This window comes from Triturus cristatus, chromosome 1_2, assembly GCF_964204655.1.
Source record: "Triturus cristatus chromosome 1_2, aTriCri1.1, whole genome shotgun sequence".
NCBI classification, from domain to species: Eukaryota; Metazoa; Chordata; class Amphibia; order Caudata; family Salamandridae; genus Triturus; species Triturus cristatus.
In genome coordinates this window covers 438821063-438838896 of record NC_140580.1, presented here as the reverse complement: position 1 = coordinate 438838896, position 17834 = coordinate 438821063, and the positions used below count along the sequence as shown (strand labels likewise).

At 46.7% G+C, this 17834-nt stretch overlaps 1 protein-coding gene across 7 annotated transcripts in view; it reads left to right on the top strand.

Annotated features, from left to right (window-relative positions):
• PLCE1 (phospholipase C epsilon 1) overlaps nucleotides 1–17834 on the top strand; it is a 932976-nt gene that overhangs the window by 734597 nt on the left and 180545 nt on the right. For all 7 annotated transcript variants that reach the window (XM_085605968.1, XM_085605952.1, XM_085605960.1 and 4 more), the window contains one exon: nucleotides 11880–12011. In XM_085605968.1, coding sequence (XP_085462094.1) covers nucleotides 11880–12011 — 132 coding nt within the window. The remainder of the gene's footprint in view (nucleotides 1–11879; nucleotides 12012–17834) is intronic.

Sequence of the window (17834 nt, the reverse complement as noted above, 5' to 3'; positions counted from 1 at the left end):
GGAACACAGCAAGCTGCGAGTGGTCTTTTCCCTGAACGGACCAGTAGTAAGTGGACCCTGATGGTGGCCTCTAGTGGAGCACGTCTAGATCCTCAAGTGCTGTCCCTGAGGTCCTGAGACCCTTGGCTGTGTCTAACTGGATTTCCATTAACAACTCTGACATTTTGGGACTTGCAGACCTCCAGAGGACCGGAACCACCATCTGAGCAAATCTGCCCTAAAGAAACAGGCTTCTCCTATTTAAAGCCTCTCCGCAGCAGCAAATCAGTTTCAGCGGGCCATTGGCAAGCAGGTATCTGGCCCTGTGGAGCTCATCTTCAGATACAGCCCGCAACCTGGTCCCACTGAAGGATTTTGAGCTCCAAAAAGATCCAGAGTCCAAACGTAGAAATCATGGCCAATCGAAGGGCCCAAAAACCGATCGACGAGAGGACTTCCCTGAGCGTGAAATTTGAACTTTCTCCCTCTGAGCTTTTGCCGCCAAAACCAACCCCACTCAATGTTTGATCCATTATACACAATCTCTTTTCTGTTTCTCCCCTGGTCTAATGCACCAAGAAGCACAAATGAGCAGTGTAATAATAAATAGGTTGAGGGTTCCTAGTCTGCCGTGGCGTGGCTTCAGCATGCACTGGCATCTACTAATCCTTTCTTTCTTACCCTGTCAAATGAAGTCTAAGCAGCTTGGAGCTCAGTTTTTAACAACAGACCTAGGGGAGCATCATGGTTGAATAACACAGCACTTTTACATTGTAATTGTAAGTTAGCAGCCTTATATTTATGTTTGAGGCGATGTGTGAAGGCAGGCCGCTTGCAATCAATCCAAAACAGAATCTCATATTGCTTTGTGGACACTATTAATGATTGCATTAATAATTTGTGGACTTATTGCCTGCACTTCAGGACCATGCATTTGTTCTGTAAGTTCAGGAACTAATACTCCAATCCCTGTAGGCTATCAAATGTACTATCTGATTGAGACTGCTAGCCGCAGATTCCTTCACGTAGAATTATCCCCAGGCGTGAGACTGGATCTGGAAAACTTTTTACCCAGCATCCTTGCGCGCCGGGGGGACGGCATCATGCGACTCTGCCCAGGCGTCGTATATGCGCGTGACATCAGCGAGGTCACATAAGTCCCACCCCGGTGCGCCTACGTCAGTTTTTTCCTTTTCCGCGTGCAACGCGGATCCTGTTTGTGCTCTGGGCCTGTTTAGGCCTTTCCCTTATGCTATTGCTGCATGTGTGGCAACAGTGTGTGAATGCCTTCGGGCTTTAAAACTTGTTCGTCGTGTGGCCGCCTCATGTCGGCGACGGATCTTCACCCCATCTGTATGTGGTGTTTGGGGGAGCACCACGACTCCACTGATTGTGAGGTGTGCCAGCAGATGAAGCCGAAGTCCCGGCGTGAGCGCCGGATGAAACTTCTTTCGGCTCGTGTGTCCAGGTCGGCGTCGTCATCTCGCCCGGCCCCTGAGGTGGGTTCTCGGACCCGTGGCTTCCCTCGCCGGCATCGATCTTCTCCCAGGTCACAAGTGCGCCGCTCACCTCTTAGTAAGTGTCGCAGTTTGTCCCTGAGGGTCGGGTTCTGGCCTGTCGGGGGCGTGGGCTCTCTGCGGGTGGTGCGGCCCCACGTGTCGTCCCCTTATCCGCCGTTTCCCGGCATGGGGGCGACCAGAGCCCAGATGGAGACATATGCGGCGGCTTTGCAGGCCTCGCTGGTATCTCCTCCTCCACCTTCCCCTCCTGGGATGTCACTGGATCCCTTGCAGTGTGCGTGGCCCTCCACGGCGTCGCCGGCGGCTCCGGCCCCGGCACCGACCGGTTCGGACCCAGGCTCAGAGGATGTGGTGCCGTTGGGGTGCGGCCCTTCGGGGGTCCCTCCTTCGGACCACGGCGCCTCTGCTTCGCTGCAAACTCCCGCGGGAGTCCCTGTGCTGTCGCGGGAGGTCACCGGGGCTCGGGTCGCACCCCCGAGCCCCTCTCGGTCCTCGGGACGGGCAGTAGCCTTGGCCGAGGTGACGCCGGCGGGCTGCTGGCCCTGGCGGCGCTGCAGGGGTCAGTGGAGGGCCCTTCTCGCCCAAGCCCCGGGACAGGCGGTGGCTTTGTCCGAGGCCGAGGTGACGCAGCTACGGCGCCGGCAGCTGCTGGCCCTGGCGGCGCCACAGGGGTCGGCGGAGGGCCCTCTCACCCTGTCATGAGTCGTGACTGGCGGGGGTCTCCTCGTCCCTCCCCGGGCCCTTCTCGTCCCGCCGCGCAGGCGGCTGCCTCGTCGGAGGTCCGGTCGGCGCCGTCCCGGCTCCGGTCCAGCTCCGGTCTCCTGCACTGTGTGTGCTGTGTCGGAGGTCGCCCCGGCGTCTCCTCCGGTGCCGGTCGGCGACGGTGTCCTGCCTCAGGTTGCGGACTCTTTGGCGCCGGGCCGACGTCGGGTCGTTGACTCTTCTTCGGACGCCTCCTCTTCTCCAGAGGTTCGGAGGTTGCTGGTCTCATCCTCGCCGGAGACGGGCCGCCGTGTCGTGGCTTTTTCCCCGACGTCGTCTAAAGGCGGCTCCTTGCCGTCTCCACGAATGTGGTCTTCGCCGGAGGAGCCGCAAGTCCCCCATCTTCCGTCCCTCTTACATCATTTCGGCCTTGGCCCTTCCTTCCCCCGGTTTGCTTGGGGGATGGCCGCCTTAGCTTGCAACCATTACCTAACTAGGAGCTGCTTTCCCCTCTGCGGGGCCCTACGGAGGCGGGTGTGGCTTTCGCCCGCACTGTTTCCACGGCTGTGGGAATTTTTCGCATGGGTGATCCAGCTACCCATTTCCCCGCAGATCATCTTCTAGGGGTTCTCCATCAGGGCTCTGGTGCTAGGGAGCTGTTGCTTCCCTTTGAGGGTTCACTCCACTCTTCTCTCTTGGGGACTTGGGGCCGTCCCGCTACGGGGGACCCGGTGCCCCAGCACCTTCTGCACTGCCACCATCTGGCACCGCGTGATCCGGTGTGCCTTTCTCTTCACCCTTCGACCAGAGGCCACCTTTTGCTGTCTGCCTTTCGTGCTTTGCTGCTGCTGTTGTCTCCCCCATCACGGGAGGCCCGCTGGCTGGACTCCTGGGGGCGCAATATGTTTGCCTCAACCAGTGCGGCTCTGCGGGCCCTTAACACACTGTGTGTTTTGGCTAGGGCCACTTCTTGCTTGTGGGACTCGGCGGAGTCCCTTATGTCTGCCGCTTCTCAGGAGGGTGCCTGTGTGGATTTGAGACACCATGTCTTGGATGGTTGGGAGCTGGCGGCGTTTATCCTTCGCTCCGTTCTGGACATCTCAGAGGTGCTGGGCCGTGCCATGGCGTCTTCGGTTGCCCTTCGTTTCCATGCCTGGCTTCGGGACAGTGTGTTCCCGGAGAATGTTCGAGAACGGCTGGTGGACCTTCCCTTCGATGGTGCTCTTTTGTTCCATGCCCCTGCGGACTCAGCCATGCAGAGGTTCTTGGCTGGGCTTCGTCCTCCACCTCCTCCTCCCTCTCCTTCTTCTCCTCCTCAGTGAACTGCGTGTTGATCTGGTTCTTGAAGCTGTTCTTCCGTTGGGGCGGGTCGCCCCGGTTGTCTGGCTGAGTTTGTGGTTCTGTTGGCTGCTGGCCAGCGCTTTTTGACTTTGTTTTTTTTCTTTGGGTTTTTCACACCATGCTGGGCCTGAGATTGGGCCTTCTGCGTTTCCCCTCTGGCTACTTGATAGGCCTCCTGCCGGGTTTTTTGCCGCAGGTCTTTTTTGTGGTCCTCTTCTGCGGAAGTTTCCTCCTAAGAGGTTCCGATGTTTTGGGTTATGACATGCCCTATGTGGGGCAGGGTTGGCTGTTATATAGCCCTGGTATGTGCTGGGGAGTTGTGGTCGCCTGCGGGCTTCTGCTATTCGTGGCGTTATGGTATGTTGCGGATGAAACCTTCTTCTTCGCCTTTTTGCTTGGAGTGTTCGTTCTGTGGTGTCCCTGGCGTCTGGCTGAGCTTGCCAGTGCCGCCCTCTTGTTCTTTCTGAACCATTGTGCCTTCTTGGGGCTTCGTGAGACTGTCATCCTGCCTTCTCCGCTGCTTTCAGTGGGCCTTGCACTCGGTTCTACCTCTTCTCCCTGTGGGGGGGATGGTCCCTGACTTCTGGACCCTCTTGCGGGCGCAGTTTGTCACTGCAGGGCATTGGACGATTCTTCCTGGGTGCTCTTGTGTTCCCCTTTTCGGCTCCCGCCTGCTTCTTGCTGCCGGCGCCATCCTGTCTGGGATTCCATCCTGTCTGGGATTGCCTTTGCTCTGCCTCTTCTCCTTGGAGTCTCTAGGTTGCTCTTCTCCTTCAGTGCTCCTTTCCTTGCCTTGGCCTTGGGCGGAGGTTTTGTTGCCTCACGCAGGCGTGGGGTGTTTGGCCTCTTTGCGCTTTGCCTTGTTTTCTCTGCTGAGTGAGGACAGGCTATCTTCTTCTTCTTCATTTCTCGAACCCCCCCTCCTCCTCCTGGGGGTTGGTGGCCTCCTGCTTGCAGGGGTTTCCCTTTGCCTGGGGGACGGGGCTCCTCATCCAGTTTTTGGACTCGGCCCCCGGGGGTCCTCTGTTCTGCCCAGGTGGGTGGGGTCCTCTCACAGACCCTCCTTCCCCTTGGGTATGGCTAGGGTATCTATTCTACGTGCAGGAATCTGCGGCTAGTAGTCTCTATCAGATGTACGAGTTACTTACCGTCGGTAATGACGTATCTGGTAGACGATTCTAGCTGCAGATTCCTTCACGGCCCGCCCTTCCTCCCCATTCTGCGAGGGCTTGTGATTTGGTCTTTTGCACTCGCTTCCCTGTGGGTGGCTGTGTCTTATATGAGTACATTCTTTCCCTCTTTCTGTTGGGCTGTCCCCTTTTTCCTCCCCGTTGTCGCATGGGAGGATAGGTTTGTTGATACTTCTGGCTCTTTGCGATGATTGAGGTTGGGGTCTTTTGGCTGTGCCTCTGCCCTTGTTCCTGATAGGGGTTGTCACACTCTGTGATGGGGATGTCTTGGAGTTTTGTCATTCCCTGTGTCCCCGACTGGTTCCCCTTCCTTGACTTTGGTTGGGGTTGTAGTCCTGTTGCATGTTATCGTGCCATTTTTAGGTCTCGCCTGACCCAGCGAATGCGCTGGTCTGGCGAGACATTTAGTAGGTGGGTTTTGAAAGTGCTACCCACATTTTTGTGCTTGCTACAAGCTACAGTGCACCATTGCGTGCACGCGCACAGCTGCTCCCCGCATTCCCCCCTCCCTTCTCGCCCAGCCATCTGCCTTTCCTGCGCCAGCCTTCAGCACCATGCCCCTCCCCCGCTGCTTTAGCGCATCATCGCGATCACTTTTGCTTTCAGAGTGATCGCAATCGCGATGACTTTCGCTTTTACGGCCGCGCGGCGTTACTTTTACTGCCGCACCGCCAATGCTTGTTTTTCTCTGACCCCCCTCTGCCTGTTTTTTCCCTTGTCCGCTGTCCCTGCTTACACCCTCTGTCCCAGATTTCTTACCCTTTCTCTGCCTGCTTTCTCTGAGCTTCCTTTTTGCTTGCTTCTCCTGTTAATGCTTTCTTTCCGTGCCTGCATTTCTCTGATGATCCTCTGTCCCTGCTTGCTTTCTGTGCTTTCCCCTGATTCCTTGACCTGTTCCCGATTCCTTGCTATGTCTGTGCTTGCTTTCGACGACCCTTCTCTGTCCCTTCTTGATTTCTCTTCCCCCTCTGCCCTGCTTGCTTCACTGTCGCCGCGTGCATGTCCCTGCTTTCTACCCCGCTGCTGTACTTTTTTGCTCTCCCTCTCCTTACTTGAAAAACCTGCCCTTACAGTTCCCTGGTTTGTCTTCTTCGATTTACTCTCCCGCCTCCGCACGTCCTCCCGTCTTTGCTTGCTTTTTTCTTGTCCTTACTTGCTCTCTCGGCCCCAGGACGCCCCCTATCCCTTTCTAATCCACTTTTCCAGCTCTCCCCTGTCTGCTCATCCCTGCTCTGCCTGTCCTCCCATGTGCAGCGCTCCTGCTCTTTCCCTCTCAGTCCCTCTGTTCCTTCTCTCACTCTCCCTGCTGCCCCTGTTGCTATACCTCCTCCTGCCTTCCGTAATCCGGCCTCTGCCTCCGACACAACTCGTCTCCCCTGGATAGATCTGATGCCAGCCGATCGTTCTAATGGTACTCCTTTCATCCCTTTCCCTCTGTGCCTGGCCAGTAATAGGCATATGCTGATTAACAAGGAGGGCCGGGTGTAGTTGTGCCTACTTTGTTGTGAGTTGACCTACCTGTGACCTTGCGTGCCTGCGACAGCCCCACATGGACTGGCATACACAGATGCCTAGTCTGGATTTCACCTTATCCCGCTTTCTTCCACCAACCTTCACTTCCTGTCTGTCAGTCTAATTTTTTAGGTCTCGCTAGAGTGATGAAACATCCACTTTGACTTGCGTATTCACAGAACACCCAAGGGGGTCTATGAGAAGTCACCAGAAGAGCTTGCTGAGAAATTATACCCCTGATAGACCAACCACGTAGCCTAAAAAGTCTTATACATACTTATACGGTCCAAAAAGCGAGACCTATTGGCTATGCCAATGCTTGTTACATATGTCCCTTGTCTCCAGGGGGGGCTGTCTCTGTACTGGCAGGGTTGCTGCCCTGTTCTTTATTCTTTCCCTGCCTTTGGGTACTGCATTGCCGGGCACTGCTCTTATGGTGTTGTTCCTCACCATTCCTTTTTCTGTGGCGCGGAAAAGTTCTCAGAAGAAAACTGACGTAGGAGTGCCAGGGTGGGACTTATGTGACCTTGCTGACGTCACGTGCGCGGACGACGCCTGGGCGGAGTCGTGTGATGCCGCCCCCCCCCCGGTGCGCAAGGATACTGGTCAAAAAGTTTTCCAGATCCAGTCTCACGCCTGGGGATAATTCTACGTGAAGGAATCTGCGGCTAGAATCGTCTCTACCAGATACATCGTCACCGAAGGTAAGTAACTCGTACGTTGAGCTCGTCTATATACCACCACTTATAGATTTAATAACTATCTTAATTACAAATAATTCAAATTTACTGCAGCCAACACGGGTTAGGTAGTCCCTGGTTTAATTAAGGGATCCATTCTGACATTCTGTATTACATGCGGTAAATGTACACAAAACTGGTCTTTGTATTCCTGATAACCTAACAGGATTTTTAGGTGTTAAGATTTACATTCTGCAGGTGTAGGGGAAGCTTTGTGTGTATGACATTACCTAGCATTTGGATCTACAGGATCAAAGTACACCCATTGGCAGAATATTTCAATGGGGGTATGCTGCATTAATGACAAAAGTTACTTCAATTTCGTTTATGCATAATACGGCCTGCGGTTAGGCTTTCTAAGAGCAAGCTTAGCCAATTTACAGACAGGAATCCTTGTTGACTGTAGCCCACGAACCACCTTCACATTACATGAGGATGGTACGCTCTGGGGAACGATCAGTCCTGTGAGGTCTATAGGGTTATTTGTTATTGGTGAGTTCCAAATCCCACTTCACCATGAATGGACACACACACAAATTCATACTATGGATGTATTTTAAAACAAACTATATCAAAATCAATGTCCTAGTCTACTGTAGTATGCATGCTATGACAACAAACACACTAGTGGCAATAAATGCATTAAAGCAAAATATTAAAGAATTGCAACATTGTTAACATTTTCAGTTTTTCATTCAATTCAATGTGAATAGGTCTTTCTTACATTAACCCCTCCATTCTAGCTCCAAGCTAAACTATTTTTGCACCAAAAGAGTTTCTTTAGGTGGCTCCAGCCCACATACCTTAGCCGAACAACATCTACGTTGTTCTGCACTTTGAGAAGTTTGTTTTCTGTCTCTGCTTTTAGTAGTGGCATTCCAAAGTAAGCTAAAATGGCTGGGTTGGCTCCGAGAAGCCTGTGGATTTTCTGAACATGTTTACTGCTACAGCTTGCACATACCAAACCTCCGAAGTCTAATGTCTGCACCAAACTTAAATACATATTTATGGTTATTTCAAAATGGTCCGGGCTTCTTTAGAGTTATGTAAAATGCAAGCGTGAACATATAAATCTTATTGTAACTTCACTGATTTCTATCATGTACTATAAACCATATGAATACATTTTTGAATATATCTCACTATTATAAAGCAAATCTTATGCTATACATCACACCCATTCACACATGAGAAATATGCACTCAAATGAATATGAGTATATGAAATGCAACAGCGAGTGTACTAGTAGAAAAACAGAATGATTACGTTACGATAAGAAAATCAACCAGTCATGTAGACACAGAAATAATTGGACCCCTCTTAACTGGATAAAAGCTGTTAAAAGTGCAAGCCTCTTTTTAAAGTGTCCTGGTGTGCACGAGGCTTCAAAGGCTGCACCCTGAATTAATAATGATGCTCTTTTAATTCAAATCTCAGGAACCTTTGAGGAGAAGGCTGGATGGGTTTATGAAAATAGGCTTCTGAAGATCTAAGGTGTTAAAGTAGTTGCATGGTGGTGTGAGGTGAAACAGCACCTGTAAAGTCACCATTTTGAATAAAAGTGGGTAGATTCCCAACTTTCTTTTCTCTTGGGGCACTTCCATTATTACATTCTTTCTCCACGAAGGCTGTCTTTTCTGTAACATTGCATCCCTCTGGTTGGGATCCTGGGGAAGAGGGGTACCACGAAATAAGTATTTTAGAGGGGGACTCTCAAGCTCCAAGTTGATATCCCCTAGAGACAACCTGTAAAGCCCAATGATCGGTGATGTTTACTCTCCAGTGTTTTGCAAAAAATATTAGCTTTCCACTACTGTCATCTTTCCTGATTCAGCATAGTTCAGGATGTAGACACCTGGGAGGCTGCTGTAACTGAGGAGGGTCGGGAGCTATCACAGTAGGTGGCTTGTCTATGAAAATGCTTTCTTTGCTGTTTCCCATTTTGCGGGGTTTGCTGATTTTTGTTAAACAAGAAAAGGATAAAAGTGGTTGTAGCATTTTATTGTCCTTTTCTGACTTATTAAAATTAATAAAGTTTGTCGGCAAAGCGCTTTTGTACATTAAATGGAAAGGTGAAATGAGAGTTCTCTGGGCTGCATCAAGCCTCCATTGCCTCATACATGCCTCTTACCCACCCTGAGGTTACTGCTGTGCATGAAGCATCTAACGTGTGGTCTGCTAAAAACCATATTAGTTTCACTGTGCCAAATAGCTCAGCCTTCCCCACTCTGAAATGAATCATAAAGGATCTGAAGGTCCTTGATGAGACCCTCTAAAGCATATGCTTCGTACATCGCTGTGAGGAAGGAAAAACTGGATACCAGATAATCCCTATTTAATGAATCTTCTACTTTCCAATTTATATGGTGAGCTGGCAATGAGTTCTCTGTTGCTAATGAAGAAAAGATGGGGACAAGCAGTGAGTTCACTTTCACTGTCTGAGGAATCTCAGTTAGCCAGAGGGTACCTTTTACTTAGACATCTTGGGAATGCAGTCTTATCTATACCTCTCCATTCCAGTGTCATATTGTCACCGACTGCTTGGTGCGGAGGCAATGCATCGCAAGCAGCTGGTCTGTAAGAACCAAAAAACTCTTCAGGTGGGACGTATGAACCAAAAAACGTCATTACTTGTAGAAGGCCCATCCAAAGGTAAATTAATTTGGTCTGTGATGTGTTGGACAACCTCAAACCATTGGGAAGCTTGGATTATCAAGGTCAGACTCGTCCTCATCTGACGCCTTACTTTTAGATAATTTCTGTAAGGTAGAAGTCACAGCTTTATCAATGATCTCTTGCTAATTCTCTTGAAAGTAAGACATTAATCCAGGATCGATAATATCAAAAGGTTGCTCTACCTATCTGAATTATGTAAACGCTATTTAGTCGTTACATCAATAAATCACTCAGGCTAGACCATATATTTAACAAAAAAAGTGAACAGATCAGTTATTGTGACAACATTTTATTTTTGTCTTGTTAATATTCACAAAACAGTAATTCTGTATCAAAATTAGTTCTTGTTATATAATAAAATATGTACAACATCAATAATAGCCCCAAATAATGACACTTTCCATGGACAACCTGACGTACCTCATTCATACAAATCAAGCATTCAAAAATCCATTCACAACGTATATCCACACTACACATTCATCACCAAAACAAAAAATCTGTCTTAATGAAAGAGATCGTCCCGACAACAAGTTGACACACATAATTTTGAACAATCTGAGGGACAGGAAAAAATGAGACACGCCGACGCGCGTTTCGGTGTTATCACCCCCTATCTGGGGTGTCACCTTCTTCAGGGCGTACAACACATTTGTTTCAGGGGTCCATAGGGCCTGTATAGTGATAGTTTCTACGAAGTCGTAGAAACTGGTCAAACGGGGTGCTATCCTTCTGTCTGTGGGGATGGAAACTGTCGAAGTGGAGAAGCGTATTTCTGGATGTAGGTTTCGTAAAAAGTGATACTTTCAATTGGGCATCCTGGTGTTCCACAATAACATCCAAAAATTCCAATTTCTGATCACTCATCTGGGCCGTAAACCTTAAGTTGGGATCCGCTAGGTTGATCCACAAGATGAATTCATTGAGTGTCTCCTGGTCACCACTCCAAACAAAAAAAATATAATCGATAAAGCGTGCCCAGTATAGAATATTTTCGTAAAAGGGGGACAGTTCATTATAGATGTTCTATTTTTCAAAGTACCCCATATATAAACAGGCAACGCTTGGGGCACAGGCCGCCCCCATGCCAACTCCCTGAATTTGATGGTAGAAATTTCCATCAAATTCAAAGAAGTTCTCTTCTAGAACAATCTCTAGACATTCTTTCAGGAATCTATTGTTACAAAGAGTTGTCTCTGTTTCAATGATGTCCTTAACTACTCTAAGGGCCTCTTTCTGTGGAATATTTGAGTAAAGAGACTCAATATCCATCGAGACCAGGATTTCCTGGTTATGATTATATTGAAGTCCTTCGATCTTCAATATAAAGTGTCCAGTATCGCCCTTAGGGGAGTCTGGGAGCTCTTAAACATTTTCCTCTTGGAAGTACTCTTGATCCCTCCAATGTTGCTGGAGTCTATGACCGCCATTTGCCTCCTGAGCCATACTTTAAATGGCATCGGGAGCTAAACACCTCTCAATTGAAATTTAGATTTCAAGGAAATGAAAATAGCTTCAGGACCTCCTGGCAACTTCGTAATGCGAGTCTTACAGACACACTCACACCAAAATCGTCATTCCCTGCTCTGCAAGGTTCGGTGCAGTTAAATGTACTTGAAGTTGCAGGGCAGCCAGCTTTGTTTGGGTTCCATATTGAATAATGACCCTGCTGTCTGCAGCCCCACTTGATCCTACAGCGGCCAAGCGGGCCCACTGGAGGGTAGCCAAGATTTATAAATGTCTGTAATAGAAATTCCAACAAATGGCTTTCTTAGCGACAAGGGATACAATCCGTCTTGAATTTTAAATGACGGGAAACATAAAAACTTTGCAATGTGGAAGCCAAGGTTTATGGGTATGATAGGGGGATGCATTTCACATAGAGAAAGGCTAGGTAAATAGACTTTCGTTATTCTAAAGTGGGACTAAAATGTTGTTCAATTCAGGGGTTTTGTCAATCTTAAGAGCAGTAATTCTCATACGGTATTGGCTGTGAAGAGGAAGGCGGGAAGTAGATGTAATGTACCTTCCCAAGTTATTATTTCTAAATCTAATGAAATTCATAACGTTAAGAAACCAATCCAATCTGCAGAGTTAAAGTGGTGTGCCTTACAAGGTCATTTGCATCGGTGTCTTAAAATATAATCTAAGCAGCTTCGGAAAATGTGTGCCCTCTTGGTCTTGGCCATTGGTTAATTAATTCCATTTTATGGGAACAGGGCTTTCAACTCTCAACCCATGTGGATCCGCCAGAGGAAAAGAAAGAAAAAGCAGAAAGTCCATTTTTGGCAACAATCCTGGCAGAATGAGCCCGGGGGAGACAACAGCACTTGCCAAGCCATCTGGAAAAGGTAAAGTTTGCTCCTTGTATCTTTAGTTTGTGATCCAAAATGTATTAGGCTGTGCAACAAAGGATTGGTTGTAAAATTATTTTTCGTAGAACCAACACAAAATATAGATTCGAGAAGAGACATTAGTTAAGTCATATTTTAGATGTATAGTATAGCTTTGGTGCCTGGAGTTACTTTTGTTTTTATTTTCCAAGCAGTAATGTACATTTTGTACTATCACTCTGTTACCTTCTCAGCAATACCCTTATGTCTAGGGGCTTTAAAGGGCCCACTTCCGTCCGCCGTCGAATTAATGCCCTACTATGGCTTCAAATGCAGGGCACAAGCTGGACGTGGTGAAGGGAGCCGCCCCTCCCCCTGTCCACCAGCACCAGTGCAAGAGAGAGGGAAAATGGTCTGGTGTAGCATCAACTCTTGACCCTCCAACTGAACTGTATATGGGTAATCCGTGTATGCTATGGCATAGATTTGTACTGAGGCCCCAGTATGTGTTTACCACCATAACAGTCTTCTTTATCCCAATGAGTTCTCTTTGAAAGGCACTTCTGACTGTTTCCCATTACATCTCTTAAAAAGGCCAAATGTTTCCAGCGGGCTGACAGGAGCACACTTGTGCTAAAAAAAAAAGATGGAAAAAAAAAAATCACTACCTCGCCCGGGCAGCCGGTTTGTAAAAAAAAACACTAAGCAATATTTTTCAGTTCAGTTCCCCCTTTGAGTGGAACAATACTTGTGATTTGCAAGAAGTAAAATTTAAATCTAAAATATTATTTTCACGCTTCAGTGTGTGGTTATATTTATTTTGTTTCTATATAGCATTTATGACGTCAGAAAGGCACTTCAGAGCACGAATAACAATGCATTTTCATCTATACAGTGTGCCAACTAAGTGCACTCACTCAATAAAACCTGCATGAAACCACGCCTCCTAGCCACATCACACCATATGACATCTTTAATGTATAACAGATAGTTGCTGTTGACCTCATATGCATTACTGATATCCTGCAAATGATTTATAATATAACGTTATTACTGAAAAAATACATTTTACATTTTCAAAACAATCTCGATGTTTCTTAGTATGAATTTGCATTTGTTCATTATTTCTTGCTGTACAAAGGGAATTTTTTTATAAATGTTTACATTATCTTTTAAATGTAAATTCATGTATTGTCTACAATGTTGTATTTTGCATTCACAGACATGAAATTGAATAGACATTAATATGTTATTTCGATATGTATGCATACACTGTACTCCTTAGTGGAGGAACAAATTATGCTGCGTATGCACTGAAATATTGTTTTGATAAATTTGAGCTAAAACATTATTTCAATCTGTAAATTGTGTGGCAATTGCAGTAAATGCAGAATTGCACAATTGTACTTGCTTAGACATTTGTCTATCGCTTTCTCAGCAATCTATTGGTGAAAATTAAACAAAACCTAAACATTCCAACTCCATTCAGTATCCTTTGTTAGCTGCACCTTGAATAGAACAGCTTCGACAGTATCTCCCTTCTACAGACAAACTGCATTCCTAATAAAGCAAGGGATAATGTTTTCTAAAATTCTCCATTATGAAAAAATATATAATTACCTATTGTTCTCTTGTCCCCTCTGTAAACAAGCGAACAGTACAGTCCATAATTTACTTAATTCTTTTCTTCATTAAACATTTTCCTACTTGCAAAAAACGGATTTTTTCATAACTACCCCAACATAAACATGTGATCTAAAAAGTATATTGCAGGTCACTTGTTTATTATGGTCCAGTATTGCCATCTGTAAATTCTGGTGAAATTTACAAACCACTCACCATTCAACTTTGTGATTCATGATGTTTCGAGAACCACTCAGTGTCAATATTGTCAGCGAGAACTCCCTACCCTAATTAGTCTTATTTTTTGGGATTTGTTCCCTGTCCAAATATATTTACATATACAACTGCTCCACAGAAGTCCTATTATGTTGGGAACAGTAATGCACAGCCGATTGTAGTAAGCACAGCAGATTGTAGTGCGCACATGCTATGGGCTAATGCGTAGCCTTAGGAAAATCTTTAAATTGATCACATTGTCCTCACGCGTGCCTTTAGTGCAGGGATTAATTATAAGCCGCCTGGACTATGGCAATGTTCTGTTAGCATCCATAAATGAAACGCACCTGACAAAACTCCAGGTTTTGCAGAACACAGCGGCCAGACTGGTCCTCAAACTCCCCCCTCGCTCGTCCTCGGCCCCCAGTCTGAAGACCCTTCACTGGCTTCCCATCCGAAAGCAGATCACCTTTAAAATATGCTGCCTGATACACAAAACTCTAAACAGAAAGGGACCTCGATATCTAGCACAGAAACTAATAAAATATCAGCCAATAAGAAACCTTCGATCTGCCAGCATACAATTTCTAACCGCTCCGAAGAGCCGCACTGTCAAGAATGGCGGCAGATCATTCTCCAAAATCGCCCCTACGATATGGAACACACTGCCCATGCACCTCCGTACAGAAACTGACCCTAAGAAATTCTGCAGATCCCTTTAAAACCCTGCTATTCTGAGTTCCTCCCCCCTGGCAGTTTTTCTTTTCTCTGTTCTCCCGGTTCCTGCACTTGCTAGTGCTATGAGACCTACGGCTGATATATGCGCTTAACATATGACAAATAACATAACGTAACAAATAACATTGGGCACCGGTGCTGCAGGACCGATTTTTGAGGTGAAGCACTATGTTAAAGACTGAAAGTCTTCAGAGAGCTTCTAAATTCTCCTTTGCTTCATACTTTGTAATATATTGAATTTACAAATATTTATTTTATTCAAAACTGTCTTAAGGCATTTCTTACTTGTTTTCTGTTTCTGTGTTTTATTTTATCTATGTATCACATAATGTGATATGTTTGTGTTTCTATATTTATAACCTTTTCTCTCATTAACCTGAGCATCATGATGGAACAAGTGTAAGGTGAATGATTTTTCCTCATTTTCACAGGCCCATTTGACAGATCCCTGTCTTTCGATGCAATTTTGTAATTTACAGGTCCCTGCCAGAAAAGAAAGCGCATTTTTAGATTGATTTGTTTTTTTCTACCAGCATATTGCAATAATTGATTGAAGATATGTCAATCCAACGCACTGGAATGGAGATTCTAAGCTCATATACGTTTTCAATGGCTCCAGATGGTGCATTAGGGACAGATTTTTCCACGCTTATTAGCCAAAGACCAAGGTTTTGAATGCATTTCTGCAAAAAGCTCATGAAATATTACAATATGTCGAGGTCTGGCACCGAACCTAGGAAGGTTATTTCTCTGCCACAGAAAGTTCATTTGGTGCTAATCATAAAACTAGGTGCTTGGTTCAGAGCTCTGGTTGGATATCCTGTGCATGTTTTAATAGAGGAAAAAAGGTTTTATAACATCATTGTTAAATTCTCTTTTAAAAGACTTATAATCGACATCACTGTTCCCGTACCACAGCATCCCCTCAGAATTTCTATGGCAGAAAGGATGGTGCCTTGTCCCATGCATCCACCCACCCACCTATCCTTCCATACAAGCATCCATCCGTCTCCGTGTACAGCATGGCTGCACACTTTGCTGGTGGCACTCATCAAATGTGCAGTGGATGCGCAATGTAGTTCTTAAGTATGCCACAGCTGCCCAAATGGCCATCTTTACTTATCAAATAAGTCATGTCTTCCCAATCTGCTATCTGGTTCTTCTGAAAGATGCCAAGGGGCTGTCTGCTACATGGGGAATTAGTTCTTAAGTGGAAGGGTGCAGCTTAATGCCAGGGAGTAATGCGGTGCAAGGGTGTTGCTTAGGCCTTAAGATGCTGCACTGTGCCACAAGTCCTTTTGTGCCCTGCATGTTTTTTGAGACGCTTGTGTGTTGCTCACTCACAAAGGTATTCCTTAGTACTGATACTGCGTAGCTGCTTTTCCATCCCAGTAGTACTAAATTATTTGCCAGGATTTTACTCACTGTTATGTTGCCTGTAATTGAAAATGGTCCCGAGTTACTTCTCTTTGGCAAGCACCTGCTTATATATAGCTATGCGTTCTGCTTCAGACTATAGGTGCTTTTTGGTGCTGAATGTGCTTCATAGGGCCAAGGGTAAAGTGCTTCTAAGTGGCAAGTATATTACTCCTTGCCAGAAATGTATGCCTGTTTAAAACATACAGCTCAGTGCAATGTTTGTGTGTCAGTGACAGATGCACTGCCCAATGCCTAAATCTTCTCTAGCAACACTACACCAGATTAGGTGGAGGCGCATCACCCTTATTTATTGTGTGATATGTTAGGCCTTCCAAGGTGCAGTGCTTCCTATATTACCATGAAGGGTTTTACTTTAAGAAGAGCTCACCTGTGGTGCCATTCAGTGCCTTTTCCTGGTTTTCAACATGGGCTTTTCACCAGGGTATTGGTCAGTTGTCACCTACTGGAATGCAGGATTCCACCTTCTGGTGTGCCTCACCACCTGAGAAATTTAAAAGAATGAGATGTAACCTGTTGAGTTTTCTGGCACACTCTTGGGACCTTTTGGCCATCCCCAAGTAAGGCTGCGCCAAGTAAAAATTTAAGACTCTCCACCCATGAGATTACGGTCTAATTTTCTGAGGTTGGTTAGCCCTCACTAAGTTTCCTATTTGGGGTCAGTCCAGCGGCGGCTCCTCTGCTATGGTGGAGGCGCGTTGCCCCTTCTGCCAGCAACCTTAAAACATAATAAACCAGGTTTATTATTTTTTTTGTAGCGGACGAGATTTGGGGACGGGACCATCATGCGTGTGGGGAGTGAGGGGCAGGCACGAGAGCAAGAGTTTCATACTGGTATCAGTGCGCATGACGGTTTGGCCAGCCAATTCCGGCCAGCCAAACTGTTGTGAGCGCTGAAGCTATAGACAGCAGGCACCTGCTCCCAGTCTAACTGGGAGCACAAATTCATGGTGCTCTGACCAATCTTGACGCTGCTTTCATGCTGCCATCAGCAGCATGAGAGCAGCGTCAGGATTGGCCGCAGTTGAGTCTGGGAGCCCTGTGCCTGCAGTGGAGAGGAACTTAGAAGAGCGTGATGCAGCAGGTAAGGTTTTTATTTTTTATTTGTGTCGTCTGTCCGCCCCCAACCCGCCACTCTTCCGAGAAACTGGCCGCTACTGGGTCAGCCTTGTCATGAGGGGTCTTTTCAGATGCTCCCCTTAGGTTGTGGTGCCTGACAGAGCCCAGAGTAGCCTAACTTATTTTCTTAGCTAGGAGCTGAACAGTCTACTGTAAGACTGAAACAATTATACAAATCAGATGGGAGAAGTCTATCAAGACCACATGGGGTTTTCAGCAGATGTCGGGAACCTTAATGTCCTTTATGTCTCCCTGTATGTAGGACCAAGGATTCATACAAAATTGTAAGGCTGGGCCTCACACACCACCCTGGGTGTTGTGCTTCATCATCTGCCCGCCTCACTCCCCAGAGAAACATCTAGGAGCAAGTGTGCTCCATTTCCCAGTAGGAAGTACTTATTATGGGTAGTGGAGTTTAGGATCCATTGTGAGAATTAAAATTCTTAGGCCCCTTCCCTTTATTTTTGGTTGTGTCTAGGAGATGATTAAAACCAGAAAAATTGTGATGCCTAGGGGTGTGAATTTCACCTGCATCTGCTTAGTCAATGTGTTTCAGTTCCATGTAGCCCCAGAACTGGGTTCCCTGGCTTTTGTCCTGCTACCCTACTTTGCTGGCTAATCACATTCACTTAAAAGCACCATGCATACATACAGTACCCAATTTTCTAAGTCCGCTGAAAAATGTTCACCTGCTCTAATAACTTTTTG